The following is a 14,861-nucleotide window of genomic DNA, read 5'->3' as shown; positions in this document are numbered from 1 at the left end:
ATCAAATTACCTTATTACGGAAGTCGGAAGTAAAAAAAGCATGACGATGATGATAGCTACTGAAGTGGGAGGGAACGAAGGCCAAATTAAACACACACTTCGCTACGGTGAGCTCTCTGCTGATTTTCTGTTGTATTCTACGCTGTGTCGTGTCTAATTTAACGTCAGTAGGTACGTTAATTCTGTGGGTTAGTATTTGGAAATAAGTCGATAGATTAAGAGCTTAACTATTCAGGCAAAGGCTTCCTTAAGCCTCTACACAGAAGGTCACTTTTTAGCCAGACCAGCATACAATCTGCTAACCTTAGCTAGCTATCAATTGTACAGTCGTTGTGAGTAAAGTCAACAGGTTAATTCATCAAGCAAACATGGAATGGGCTAATCAATTATGCGTGAGTGAGCAAATATTATTAATAGTTAGAAAGGGATATTAATATCCTAATGTGTGCTATTCAGTTAGGATTGACACAGTTAAGTTAGCGTTTACAATACAGAAATGCTAATCATTCTGACCGGCTAGCTAGCGGTTGGTTGGCTAACGTTTGCTAGATTAGTAATGCTAACGTTACAATTCGGCTAAGACAATGAGGAAGTGTGAAAATGTTTAACTAGATGCAGTAGCAATTAAAACAATTTTCATGTTACTTTACACTCTCATCTACATAAGTAGCTAAATGTGTTATTTACCAATTTTGTGCGGTCTGACTTTAAACTAGCAGATGTTACCTACCGCACTGTACCACTTCTGACAACCTAGCTAGTTAGTCAGCTACCGACACAGTAGCTAATAACAAAACTGTCATTAGCTTGATTTCAACAGTTGTCAAATGGCTCCTACTGCAGTCTCGTTGGGTGACAAATAGCACGCAGTTTATTTAGTGTATTTTAGCTTCTTTAACAAATATTGGTGCATCGGTAAACTAACTACTTCCTATCTGGCTAGCATAGCAACTTTTGAATAATAGATACAGTACATACAAGTTTTAGATGCAAAGTCAACTTGTTTTCAGGCTACATTGGCAGCTGTCTGACTACATGTAATTGTATTATTACAGTACAGTAGTTTAAGTGTACTGTGATGGGAAGATATGTATTCAAGCTCCTCAAACTGTAAAAGGTTTAACCACTGTACGAATTTGTATCTGGGTTACTCTACTCGGTTATCTCTATAAAGTTATTTCTTTAAAATTGCGACCAGAAGGAGTTGCTGAAATTTTTAAACTTACCGAATACAACTACCGTTATTTTCGTTATTTGTGTTGTTGAACACAGCCTAAGATGATCTGTTCAGTTTTATTGGTCGGCACGACCTTGTATGGAGCTTTTGACTGAATTGGACAATGAATATTTGGAGACGTAACGGCGATGACTGCTGTAATCATGCTGATATTTCCATAGATATAAAGCAGTTTTAATTTCTATTGATATTCCATTGCTTTGGTTTAGTTTTTCTGGCAGTGTTTCCAAACGCTAACATCTTTATCATGGCATAAATCCTATTAAATATTGTACACGTTACTTACAGACGATTTGAACATGATGAATGAGAACAGTTTATCGTTTCAGTAACTTATTGTGAAATAAATATTAGCATTTGATTAAGTGTCAGACGCAGACTAAGAAAAATATGGTCATTTAGAATTTGGGTGAACAAGCTGCAAATCGCACTTATAATATACAGAACGGTTTCTGTTTAATTCCCACCGTTTGCGCAACTTTTTATTTTTCAATGTAATTACTGTTTAAGCTACAAAACATCACAGCTTTGACTGTGGGAATCTTATGTCTTTTACATTATATTTAAATAATTTAACTTATCAGATGACCCATATGTTGTTTATGGGGTTGCATACCTTAAAACAGTAGACGGGGAGAACAAATGTCATGAATGATAATGTTATTTTCTGGACTGAATATCATACACAATAATTGCCTGACCTTCCTTCTTAATTCCACCAAAACTACTATGTTATAACAAATCATTCTTAAATATTTTTTTGCAACATTTTGTAAATATTAACTTGGTCAAATGTTGGGATATCCGTGGAACACATTGTTGACTGTGAGTACTTATCTGGCCTGAGTGGTAGCCAAGTTCGCTACTGGTTAGTCAATAGTCACCAGTTTGCTAACATGGTGCAGCTTTTCTCTGGTGGGGAGAGGAATAGCATTCATTTGTCCCAGTCAGGGAATAGGATGAGGGTCCTGTCTCCTGTCAAATAAGAAACACATTTATGCCCTCCTCAAGCCCCTGTACCCGTTATATGGGCAGCTACATTTTTCATAGTTATCTTAACCCTTCCAGATGGCCTCTCTGTGTGCTCAGCACTGTCAGTGTGGGTGGAGGGTGTGATAAAGTGGTAGTGTCGTTTCTGTTATTGTGGGCTGTTGTTTCAATGCTTTTTCATAAGTTATATTTTAATTTGATCTGTGAGCCTACCTCATGGGGGGTGGGTACTAGGATTGGGTGTTGATGATGGATGAAATAGTCAATTAATGTGTTGAGTCAGCGCACTGTTGCAGCTTGTGAGACCCATTGCCCAGTCGAGGGGTGTTGACCCAGTAGAATAAGACTTTTTTTTGTAGAAGCTTTGTTACCTTCAATGCCTGCTTACTTTTTTAACATTTCTTTTAATTGTGGTATAACCTTTTGTGTGAGGGTGCTGGAGGATCATGTGTGGGCCTGCTGACTGTAGACAGCACCAGTCAGACTTGCTCGTTATGTGCTGACCAGGGGGAAAAATCTTAAAGCAATTTGTTTTATACATTGTCCAAAGTGTTATTTAATGGAAAAACTTCACCTCCAAGTAACGAAGACAGGATGTCCTCTTATTTTGCCTGTGATTGCACTTTTACAGTTTCCTGTCTCCTTTAGTAATCCTTTTCCTAAACGGGAAAATACTTCTGCCTGTTTTCTTATTTTTCATTTGCTTTTTCTCTTGTAGGAGAACCGACAATTTGGATCCAAGATGACAGACTCCAAGTATTTCACCACTACCAAAAAAGGTCTGCTTACTGAAATAATTTATTTCCATTAGGCCTATTTATTTTTGTTCAAGTACACATCTGATGTGCTTTAGGCTGTTCATTTTATTAGTCATGAATCATGGTGTGATTGTGGGGTGTAATGTATCAAATATAAAACACGTTATGTCATCAAAATCATAGCGATCAAAGCTTCATGATCTATGTGTAGCAATGGTTGACTGGGAGAATGTGAGTAAAAAAATAAAATCCCAAATCCCAACCGTTTTTTCTTGTGTTTCGCAGTTGTGTGTCTACCTGCTTTGTACGAAGGGCAAAAATGGTGTCCAGTTACAGCCTGGCATTGTGTGTGTGGCTGATGAAAGCAGGAATAGAACAGCTGAGGTTGTCCTCTAAATGAGATTAGGAGCCTATGGCTTTAGACCTCCTGCTGTCACTCGAGCTTTCCTTGTCTGCTTCCTACTGCATCCTCTCACCTGCCCAAAAACTGCCCCTGGAACGGCTAGCTGCGGACCGCTGTCTCCCTGTGTTTATTAACCTGGATTAGACATGGACAGGGGTGCTGCGTTAGCCTTCCTTCTGATGGTTTTATTGTCCATCACAGCAGCCTGTCATCCCCACTACCACTGAGTGTGCAAGTATGTTTATTTATATAGCACAATTCATACATCAAAGCAATTCAATGTGCTTTACAAAGAAAAATTTAAAAACAAATACTCAAATGAAAACATCATAATAATAAAATATAAAAACATAGGAAGCTAAAAGGCTCAAAAGTGTGGTTAAGTTTAAGTGCTCAGTCATAGGCGTGTGAAAAGATAAGTGTTTTTTAACCTGGATTTAAAAATGTATATGTTTGGGGCACGTCTAGGCTCTTCTGGTAGTTTATTGTGTACAGCATAACTGCTAAACGCAGCTTCTCTGTGTTTAGTTTGGACTCTGGGCTCTACTAGCTGACCTGTTTTCATGAATCTAAGAGCCCTGCTCGGTTTATATTCTTCAAACATATCAGAAATGTAATCGGGTCCCTAAACCATTCAGAGATTTATAAACTAAATGCACCACTTTATGATCTATTCTGTAACTGACTGGAAGCCAGTGCAAAGATTTAAGAACCAAGGGGATGTGCTCTGTTCTCTTGGTCCTGGTTAACATTCTAGCAGCAGAATTCTTAATGAGCTGTTGCTGTTTTACAGTCTTTTTGGCGAGTCAAATTAAGAGGCCATTACAGTAGTCAGCTCTACTAGAGATAAAAGCATGGATGAGCTTCTCTTGGTCTTTTTGTGTGGTGATGTAGTTGTGACAAAATCATAACTATTTTCTGCCCATGGAACCATAGAGCAGATCAGGGTTAAGCCCTGAGAACAGACAGGGGTGCTGGTACTCCAAGCCCAGACAGGAGCTGGACTGATCTGCAGGGTTAACTGGGAACAGGCTGCACTGAAAGGAGGTTGAAGTCCAGCTTCTGTCTGTTTGTCTTTGCATCTATGTTAGCCCTACTGACAGAACGGGGCTGCCGACCGATCTTGGAGATGTTGTTTATTCAGGCAATATCCCGTTTTTTTTTTACTCTTAAGTCGTTGTCCTTCTTTTGCCTTTCATTTGCAGTGTGCTAATTTAGCGCACATATGGAATTGTTTTAATCTGGAGTTATACCAAAGCTCATTTAGCCATTTTGTCAAGAGTCTTAGGATATTCGTTGGTACAGTATCTCCTAAAAAAACAGTTATTTGAAATAACAGTGAAATTGCTATTTGAGCATGAAACTAACTGTAACCCAAACATATTATGGCTGATAGGAAATGTCTAGAAATTAAATTTAATGTCGGTACTATTTCACATTCGCGCGCACACACACTGTTGTCTATTATAATTATATGTTATGTTTCCATGTGTGTGCAGGAGAGATCTTTGAGCTGAAAGCTGAGCTAAACAGTGATAAGAAGGAAAAGAAGAAAGAGGCTGTAAAGAAGGTCATTGCCTCCATGACTGTTGGGAAGGATGTTAGGTGAGTCCTATTAAATAATATCAGGAACTGGTGAAACGTTGCATTAACCTGGTCCATTTCCATTCTCTGATGGGCACTGTGTCCTCTCCGAATACATGAGATTCTGGTTCCACTCTTGCCCCCCACTCCCCCCACTCCGCTCCTGTTGTGGAGATTATATCATTCACTAAAGTGGCTGGTTTCCTCGGACCAAAACTTTGTTTTCATTCAGGTTTTTTGCTATTGCATGTTATATGGACAGTGCGCAGGAGTTCTTGTTCAATATGACAGACTCCCGTGTCGTTCTATGTTTCCCCCTCCCGTAGTGCCCTGTTCCCAGACGTGGTCAACTGCATGCAGACTGACAACCTGGAGCTGAAGAAGCTGGTCTACCTCTACCTGATGAACTACGCCAAGAGCCAGCCTGACATGGCCATCATGGCCGTCAACACCTTCGTCAAGGTAAAGTACAGCACCGGTTGGCCTAAACGCTCCAAAGGATCCCGAAGCGTGTGAACTGCAATGGACTCATTTCCATTTAGGACTGTGAGGACCCGAATCCCCTGATCCGGGCCCTGGCTGTGCGTACTATGGGCTGCATCCGCGTGGACAAGATCACCGAGTACCTCTGTGAGCCACTGAGGAAGTGTCTGAAGGACGAGGACCCCTACGTGAGGAAGACTGCGGCGGTGTGCGTGGCGAAGCTCCACGACATCAACGCCCAGCTGGTGGAGGACCAGGGTTTTCTGGACACCCTGAAGGACCTAATCTCTGACTCTAACCCTATGGTGAGGCTTCCAGGGTCACCGGGCCAGTAGACTGGCCAACGTCGGGCTATAGTTGCACTACATAGGGGCACGTGAGGTATCAGATTTGTATCGTTGTTGTCATGGATGACTTCTGTCAAGTGCCTTTGCAGTCTTCTGGATCCTTTCTCTGTCGTTGTCCTTTCAGGTGGTCGCAAATGCTGTGGCCGCCCTTTCTGAGATCGCAGAGTCCCACCCCAACAGCAATTTGCTCGACCTGAATCCCCAGTCCATCAACAAGCTGCTGACGGCCCTCAACGAGTGCACTGAGTGGGGCCAGATCTTCATCCTGGACTGCCTGGCCAACTACGCCCCTCGCGATGACCGCGAGTCCCAAAGGTCAGAAGGCGCCGGATGCCGTCTAGTTCATTACACTGCCTCTGACTGATTCTCCCTATCAGTGTCCACATGTGCTGTAAATGAAGGATCCAGTTGTGGCTCTCATCGTGGTCCTCCCTCTCTGCTGTAGTATCTGTGAGCGGGTCACCCCCCGCCTGTCCCACGCCAACTCTGCAGTGGTCCTGTCGGCCGTCAAGGTTCTGATGAAGTTCATGGAGATGCTCCCTAAGGACCTAGACTACTACGGCACCCTGCTGAAGAAGCTGGCCCCGCCCCTGGTCACCCTGCTGTCTGCAGAGCCTGAGCTGCAGTATGTGGCCCTCAGGAACATCAACCTCATCGTTCAGAAACGGTGAGAGGGCCTGGGAGTGAGAGAAGGGCCAGTTACAGAAATGATGGTCACAGTTTAGCTGTTCGGTGTGTGCTGTCTAAACAGTTCTTACCTATCAGCCCCCCCCCCCCCCCCCAAGTCTCTACTTGTGCCTCCCCACCGATATTTTCTGCTTTTGTTTTAACCCTAAACTGGGTTCATTCAAATAAATCCTTACTGATACTGGTGGTACCTTTTTCTCTTTAGGCCGGAGATTCTGAAGCATGAGATGAAGGTGTTCTTTGTAAAGTACAACGACCCCATCTATGTCAAGCTGGAGAAACTGGACATCATGATCCGTCTGGCGTCTCAAGCCAACATTGCCCAGGTGAACACGCGCACACAGTCTACTTTCTATTTTGGTCTGGGCTATAATGGTACGCATTCATAACCTTATGAGCCCCTGTACAGCAGTAGTCACGTTTGAACCTAAAATGCATTCATAAAATATATTCAATGCCTCTTGAATATATCTGATTGACTTAAAAGACGTCTGTTCTGTTTAAAACAGAGTCGTTGCGCTCGTCGTAAGCAGAATGAATTGTTGGCAATTTCCCAACAGTTTTTTTTGCACTGAGCTTGTGGAGGAATTTCTACAATGGCTTGTGGTGGTATTGATAAATCCAAAATTGTAGAATCCTCTATATTTGTGTAAATCTCCAGTTTGGGAGCATTTTGACGTTCCAGTGTAATGCAACAGTGGACAGAAAAGTGTTAACACACTGTCGCCACTGCTTGACCACAGTAACCTACACAGCGGCTGACAACCCTAACTCTCCACCCTATTTCAACGAACCGTTTGTAGCCGCACTGCAGGATTGTCTTACAATGTTCCGGCCATGTTTGCATATTGCACTTTTATTTTATTTACGGTTCTGATCTCATCAGTCAATATATATTCTTCCTGGATTAGTCATGTCTTTTGCCGAATAAACTAAAAACCGACCTTCAACAACTACTGACAGTATTTTCTTGTGCATTTAGTACCATTCTGTGGGTTAGGCATACTGTTGCAGCCCTGCATTCACCAGCAGTGAAGTAATTATTTCGATGAATGCCAGTGTCAGTGACCCAGTGCTGGTGGTTTCCTAGGTGCTGGCGGAGCTGAAGGAGTACGCCACTGAGGTGGATGTGGACTTTGTTCGGAAGGCCGTCAGAGCCATCGGCCGCTGTGCCATCAAAGTGGAGGTGAGAAGAGGATTTAAAACAGTCAGGATGTGATCTACGCTACTTATGTGGTGATTCACCAATATGCTTCGGTCCCCCCGTTAAACTGGTTAATATACCAGTGTAGCAATCTGCAGGAGCCCAATTGATCTGTATGGTGCATGTGCTAGTCAGAAAATGTGTAAAATATGTAGAGAGAGCATTTTATTTCTGCCTTTGGAACTCTTAGGTGGGCCATCCAATGAGAAAATGTTGACTAGTGCTGAATTGTGTGGATGACTGATCAACAATCAATCAGGAGAACGGTGCATTCGACTTGCATGTCTACAGCTTTGTTCTCCCGCTCTTTCTTCATGCAATTATGGCATTAATAATAGTCTGAGGTGTTTTCTCGTCAGAGAGGATGCCTGGTTAGATGTGACAGCTAGCTATCAGAACTTGTAATTCAAACTGACACTGGATGTATTGCATTCCCCTGGATAGGTAATGACATTTAAACAGGTTGCTTTTAAATGAACTTCCCTGTTTCAAACCTGCACTCAATGTCATATTTTGCACATCAGAATGACTGTTATTATGTTACAGATGTTATGATTATCCTATTTCAATTAATAATTGGACTATTCCCACCTTTAATGGTTATTGTACCAGGCTCATATGCATTGTGCAGAAATACTTGGGGTTACTGAAGACCTGTCACTCAATTATAATTATATTTTAAGTGCAAAAGAATTTACACCCATTAAGGCTAACGACACTTCAGAATTACTTTCTAATAATGAATGATCCCGTCAGTTCAATCTACATGGAGATATGTTTTATGTATTACTCTTCATTATTGCAATCAATAATTTACAGCAGATTTGACTGAGCTTGAAAAAGCTTCATTGAATAATGTATATTTATAAGTTGTAGATACTTGGTTGACTATTATTCCAAATTATTCTTGAATTAATTTTTCTTTGTGTATTGTGCTTAAATGTTTTCTTTCCCTTTTGAAAAGGCGTAATTGTAGAAGGGATGTATAGACTTTCAGCTGGCCCCCAGTTAACTGGGCTATATTGTGGCATGCCTTCATTATTATTCTAAAAAAGCCTCAATAATTCCAACTGGTAATGTCTCCCTGGCCTGCTGACAGCCTCTGCCTGTGTTTTAAGCAATCAGCAGAGCGCTGTGTGAGCACCCTGCTGGACCTCATCCAGACCAAGGTCAACTATGTGGTGCAGGAGGCCATCGTGGTCATCAAGGACATCTTCCGCAAATACCCCAACAAGTAGGTCAGCTGGTGATTGTCCCCTGATAGGTCCAGCCCTGTTTATTTCACAGGCAGTGCTTGTTTTTCCTTTTAATGGATGTTCATGGTTGTTATATGTCAAAGTGAATGACTTTGATGGATGAGACATGATGGAGGAGCCCCTGCGTATACTGTATCACAATTTAGTTTATCAGGAAAGGAGAACTCTGCAAGTCAGTACATATTTAAGTAGCGTTATTTTGATCTAGGTGAGATTCCATCAATCAAAATGCCTTGTTTATCAAATCTCCACACCTGTGTCTCAGTAGATATCAAGGCAACTTGGGGAATGGTGAAACCAACCACAGACAATTGAGATTGGTATTCATTGAGTCCTATAGAAGCTGTTTTCCACCATAGCAGTACTTATGCTTGTTAAAATTGCCTCTACTCCGACACAACGCACGTCTGTTCCAGCTTGCTGCCCCCCCCCCCCCCATGTCACATCTTCTTGGTCTGAGAAGTGGCAGGGGGAAATACCTTTTTATATTGGGTTTTCTGTTTAATTTTTATCATAAAAGGCATGAAAATTTGCTTTGGGGATGATTGAACGCTCCTCTAATCTCTTCCACAAATGAAACATGCAGTTTGCTTCTGCAGTGTGTTGAGCTGAAACTATTCCACTGACAATGACTAGGCTGCTGCCATCGAAGCAGAGAACAGACTGGGGTAGTCACGACCTGACCCCAACTTTATATGTCCTGTTGATTGGGGGTCCACATGGTTTCCAACCCAGACCTTGTTTCCATGCCCGGCTTTTACCAACTGGAAGGGGTTAAAAGAGCTCAATGAACAATTTAGTCCCCTGTATTCTCAGTTAGTTGTGGCTGTATACACATTTATTCATGCCAGGAAATTAATGATAACATGCTATTTTGTTATTCTTCTCTGGATTGTTTGAGGTTTTAATTAGTGAATCATTAGATTTTGTCCTGAAGTCATGGATTTCCTGTCTGTAAAACAATGTAAATAACTTTATAAATGTTGATAAATGTGCCGTAAACGTCACAATATTTATGTGCAATCATGTAAGTATTCATAAGTCCAAAATAAATGTCAGATAATTTAGTGAGTGAAAGTTCAGAGGCTGTGCAATTTGTTAGTCTGCAAAAGCCATGCCCTTGCTTACTGCTCCAGAACATCCTGTTCTGTGCTGTGTTGACATTTATGCAACTATCATTCTCCTGACGAATGCTGTACCTCAGCAGAAAAGTACAATTTAATATTGTATCAAACTGTTAATTTGGCCACTCCTAATATCCCTGCTATCTTTCTGATGGATTTTCTTTTGCAGCCTAAGGATGGCCTGTTTAAATTGCATTGAGAGCTCCTTTGACCGCATGTTGTGGGTTCACAGCAACAGCTTCCAAATGCAAATGCCACACCTGGAATCAACTCCAGACCTTTTACCTGCTTAATTGATTAAGAAATGATGATAGCCCACACCTGTCAGTGAAATAACTTTTGAGTCAATTGTCCAATTGCTTTTGTCCCTTGAAAAAGAGGTGGCTACATATTAAAGAGCTGTAATTCCTAAACCCTTCCTCCAATTTGGATGTGAATTCCTTTTTAATTAAACCTGAGACTGTACTTTAAGTTCACATTCATTATTTAACTGTAATATTTTGGTAAACAGCTAGTTAACTTACTCAGTGTCCAATTATGTCGGACCTAACTACGTGTAGACGAATTGTAAAATGTCTTCCTGTCTGTGTGTGGTTTCTTAGTGTCATTCATTCGTTTCTAACTGTGGTCACTGTTCCTAGGTATGAGAGTGTAATTGCAACGCTGTGTGAGAATCTTGACTCCTTGGATGAGCCAGAGGCCCGGGCAGCCATGATCTGGATCGTAGGAGAGTATGCTGAGAGGATCGACAACGCTGACGAACTTCTGGAGAGCTTCTTGGAAGGCTTCCATGATGAGAGCACCCAGGTCTAACTCACTCACACTCATGCCATGTTCCAAATGGAATCCTATGCTGTTAGATTGCATCGGTTTACTGCTACAAGTCATTGCAGAAGCATTTCAATTCTAAAGATACCATGCAGATCAGGATTATCCTATTAGTTGGCACATGAGGCTTGGGTTGTTTGGGGTTAAAGATTTGTAGATCAATAACTGTCAATGCAGCTACATGCCTATTTCTAGCCTACACTGTAAAAGAGGACCTGTCATTTGTCGCAAATTTGTCACCAATGATGACTGTAATTTGACCACTAAAGTAACAAGACAGACAATTTGTAACTTTTATACTGGTTCTCCGACCGATGCATGCAAAATTTGGATCAGTTAGGGGGTTTTGTGAATGGATGAATCTTGTCACTTTACTCTCCAATATGCCAAGGGTAGAAAAAATTATGTAAGCACCACATGGAAAAGGACTGTTACTTTCAAATAAGTGCATCACAATTACATCACATTAGGTTGGTTGCCAATTGGCAGTACGTGTCAGCTATAAACAGTGTCTGTCAATTAACACTGCCATCTAGTGGGAGTCATTGGGTCAGATGATTGATCTGCATAGTCATATAACAGCCGAGGACGTTTTTCTGGACCAGGTGCAAACACTGTTCCATCATGATGTTCCAATATTCCAAGTGCAAACACTGTTCCATCATGATGTTCCAATATTCCAAGTGCAAACAATGTTCCCTCACAATGTTCCTATATTCCAGGGTGGTGATGCTCCCACTCACACTGCTAAAAAATAAACTTAATTCAGGAGTGGTTTTATGAAAACCCCAGTCATCTTATCTGAATGTCAGAACTTCCCACAATCGTTCAGTGGAGTGCCGAGCGAAGTAGATTTCCGACTCCTTCATGCCTCAAGGAACTGGAAGCTTTTCTAGAAGGATGGTGCAATTTCCCACTACACACATTTATGACAGCATTCCAAGAAGGATTGAGCTGTTCTGAAGGCAAAGGGTGGCCCTATGCATTATTACATCCTTGATATTAATGTTTCCTTCCATTATTTTGTCCACCCACTGGAAATCTTCTTTGCTGAATCATTACATACCTAGTACCTAATACAGTGTCTGTTAAGTGGAAGTCTGTAATGTTTCTTAGTGCGTTCGGAAATTAAATTTGACGTCTGGTCAATGGATTAAGCATAGGGCTCTGGTGGCCTTGGACATCTTGTTAGGTGGCAAATTACTGCCTGCCTGACAAATGTATCATCAATTAAAAAAACACACTTAGTATCTGCAGGCTTCGCCATATAAAAACCTTGGACATTTGGAACATCTATCACAAAGTCTAATAAATCCATTTAGAATCTTCACCATATAATTATTTATTTTAGGCCGGCTTTTATGAAACAGGATATCAAAAAAAACTATTAGATGAGAACAGAACAGCATGTTGTGTCCAAATGATTGTACGTGGCACTGTTTGAGTTACGAACATTAGCATTTTCTTTTATCTAAAAAGGCCTGTGCTCCCTGCCTCGTGGCTGCCTGCTGTTCTCTCGTCAAGGGATAATATTCTGACCCATTATACTATTCTCAATTGAGCTTGTTTTTATTAAGTCTTGAAATTACTCTCAATTTAGAATGAGAGTGGGAGGGGGGTGGGTGGCGGCATGGGATCCGTATATACTTAAATGGGGTGGAACAAACAACAACAAAGCGTTTAAATAATGACTGCTCGATGCTATTTCCCTGGGGTCCTCTTTGCGTCTTGTCAGTTAAGCTGAGGCTACACCCGCTTGGACAGAGATGGGTTGTGCTTTGTGTTAGAAATGGTATACTTGCAATAGCAGCAATCGGACCTCTGTTTTCAGGCAGGATTGTACATTTAAAAAACGTGTCTGAGCTTAAATTAAGTCTATAAGAACCAGCTGTTTCCTCTGGTTGCTTGGTCTGTGATTGATGTTTATAGTTTGTATGCAACGCTGCTCCTCCCACCTACCCTGAGCTTTATTTGGGTACAGACTGTAGCCACCACTGAAAACCATGGGAAATCTTAGGGTTAATCTTTCACGGACTCCCCTCTTCTCTGCCTCCAAAGTAGAATGAAAGGCAAAAACAATACTGTGGTGATGCGTTCCTTAGCTTACGTCCCGTATAACTGAATCTTTGTTTTGTGAAACTACCTGTAACTGTAATTAGTGTGGCGTTGGGAGGTCTATAGATATTTTCTTATGTTAGATAGCAGTTGTGCAAACATTAGAGCACCTTGCTGTTCGGTAGGCCTCTGCTCTCATGGTTTAGCTGTACAAATAAGTGTGCCTTGTCTACAGGCTGCAAAAAAAGTGCTTGTTGCTAATAACTTGCCTGTTTAAAGCTGAATAAACTAGAGTACTACCCATTAAAGACCTCCCGAGCTCCATTTTAGTAGTTATGATTTTAGGCATGTTACTAAAGCTTTTGACCAAACATTTTCAGAAATGTGTAAAGAAATTAAAAATCAATATTTAGGCCCTTTGTCACGATACTCTAAATTGTTCTCATACATCCTGTGCCCTTTCATCATCCCCGATCTTTCTAAAACCTGATTGGAGTCTACCTCAGGCAAATGTAAATGATTGGGCATGGTTTAGAAAGGTTAATGGCTGTCTATATAAGGTCCTGTAGTTTACACTGCATGTTAGAGCGAAAACCAAGCCTTGAACTCTAAGGAACTGTCTGAAATAGAATTATGCTGAGACATATTTCTGGTGTAGATTATAAAAAAATTACTAAAGCATTGAAATAGCCAATTAGCACCGTGGGCTCCATCATTGTTAAATAGTGTTTAGAACCGCTATAAATCTTCCTGGAGCTGGCTGTCCGGCCGAACTAAGTAACTGGTTAAGAAGTCTGTGGGCCCGGTGTCTGTTAGTAGGAATGGCTTTGACCTGCTCTTTTCTACTCTGGGTTTACAGGTGCAGCTGCAGCTGCTGACAGCCATAGTGAAACTGTTCCTGAAGAAACCTACTGAGACCCAGGAGCTGGTCCAGCAGGTGCTCAGCCTGGCCACACAGGTGAGAGGTCCAACACATACGCGCACACGCACGCAAGCACGCACATATGTGAGTGCCCTGACACAAACACGCAGGGTTTTACCATTAATGTGAGGACTGGCGATTTGGTACCTTCAAAACTAGCTATTTTACCAAACCTTAACCTCAATTATCTATCCTCACTACATAATTGTACTTGTTTTTTACTATCTTAGTGAGAACCTTTGCACGTGTGTGCGCACGTCAGCAGCAGTCCTTCTGGGCATGTCAGTTGTCATTCTAATGACCCAATAAGATGCCAGAGTATTGTGATTGTTTTGACTTTGAGCTGGGATATGTTCATCTAGGCTTCTCGTGTGAATCACCTTCATGCTCTACTAAACAGGTTAATCAGCCAAGCAAGACAAAGGATAGAAGGGAAGGTCGAAAATAAGGAGAAAGAAATTGATTGTATTCTGCTCTGTGGCTCAAAGGCAGACGTGAACAACCCGGTTTAAAAGTGGGCTGTGATCTTTGCGGCAGTCTAAATTTGTCTGGATATTTATTCCTCTAGTTATGTGATGTTCTTGACTGATCTGACAACAAGGGCATATTTGTTTTATGTGGCCTTTACTGACGTCATTCACTCTGTTTTAAAAACGCCTGTTGTGTGGCTATTGAAACAGCTGCTTGTATTCATATTCCACCCCCTCACACCAGTGGCATGACTCGCTCACCTGTGGTCTCGGCCCAAATGCTCATTTATGATTCCTCTTGAAAGCGTGCGCATGGTCACCATTTGCGCACAAATTGAGTGAATTTTATTATTATCGGAGAGGCTTGTGTTTCGTCAGGAGGGATTTCGGGAGTTCACACATGACTTATCTTCTGGCTTTCTTTTGTGTCCCTTAAGTTCGCAAACTTATTGGTAAGAGGTTTGCGCCTCTCTTTGTCTCTGGTTTGTTTTGGCTCTCTCCCTCTTCCCCCTG

At 41.6% G+C, this 14,861-nt stretch overlaps 1 protein-coding gene across 7 annotated transcripts in view; it reads left to right on the top strand.

The window, feature by feature from the left end:
- Positions 1 to 24: 24 nt before the first annotated feature.
- The window catches only part of ap1b1 (adaptor related protein complex 1 subunit beta 1), a 32,736-nt gene continuing 17,899 nt past the window's right edge, over positions 25 to 14,861 (top strand). For 3 of the 7 annotated variants that reach the window (XM_010898861.5, XM_010898866.5, XM_010898865.5), the window contains exons 1-12: positions 203 to 392; positions 2,946 to 3,006; positions 4,888 to 4,993; positions 5,299 to 5,434; positions 5,515 to 5,760; positions 5,927 to 6,117; positions 6,248 to 6,469; positions 6,695 to 6,815; positions 7,580 to 7,675; positions 8,812 to 8,927; positions 10,715 to 10,880; positions 13,816 to 13,914. In XM_010898861.5, the coding sequence (XP_010897163.2) occupies positions 369 to 392; positions 2,946 to 3,006; positions 4,888 to 4,993; positions 5,299 to 5,434; positions 5,515 to 5,760; positions 5,927 to 6,117; positions 6,248 to 6,469; positions 6,695 to 6,815; positions 7,580 to 7,675; positions 8,812 to 8,927; positions 10,715 to 10,880; positions 13,816 to 13,914 (1,584 nt within the window). In that variant the 5' untranslated portion in view covers positions 203 to 368. Of the gene's footprint in view, positions 172 to 202; positions 393 to 2,945; positions 3,007 to 4,887; positions 4,994 to 5,298; positions 5,435 to 5,514; positions 5,761 to 5,926; positions 6,118 to 6,247; positions 6,470 to 6,694; positions 6,816 to 7,579; positions 7,676 to 8,811; positions 8,928 to 10,714; positions 10,881 to 13,815; positions 13,915 to 14,861 lie in introns of those variants that run through there. The other 4 variants (XM_010898864.5, XM_034296421.1, XM_010898862.5 and 1 more) reach the window with 4 other exon arrangements.

The sequence above is a fragment of the Esox lucius genome, chromosome 13, assembly GCF_011004845.1.
Source record: "Esox lucius isolate fEsoLuc1 chromosome 13, fEsoLuc1.pri, whole genome shotgun sequence".
NCBI lineage: Eukaryota > Metazoa > Chordata > Actinopteri > Esociformes > Esocidae > Esox > Esox lucius.
This window is presented reverse-complemented; position numbering and strand designations above follow the sequence as displayed.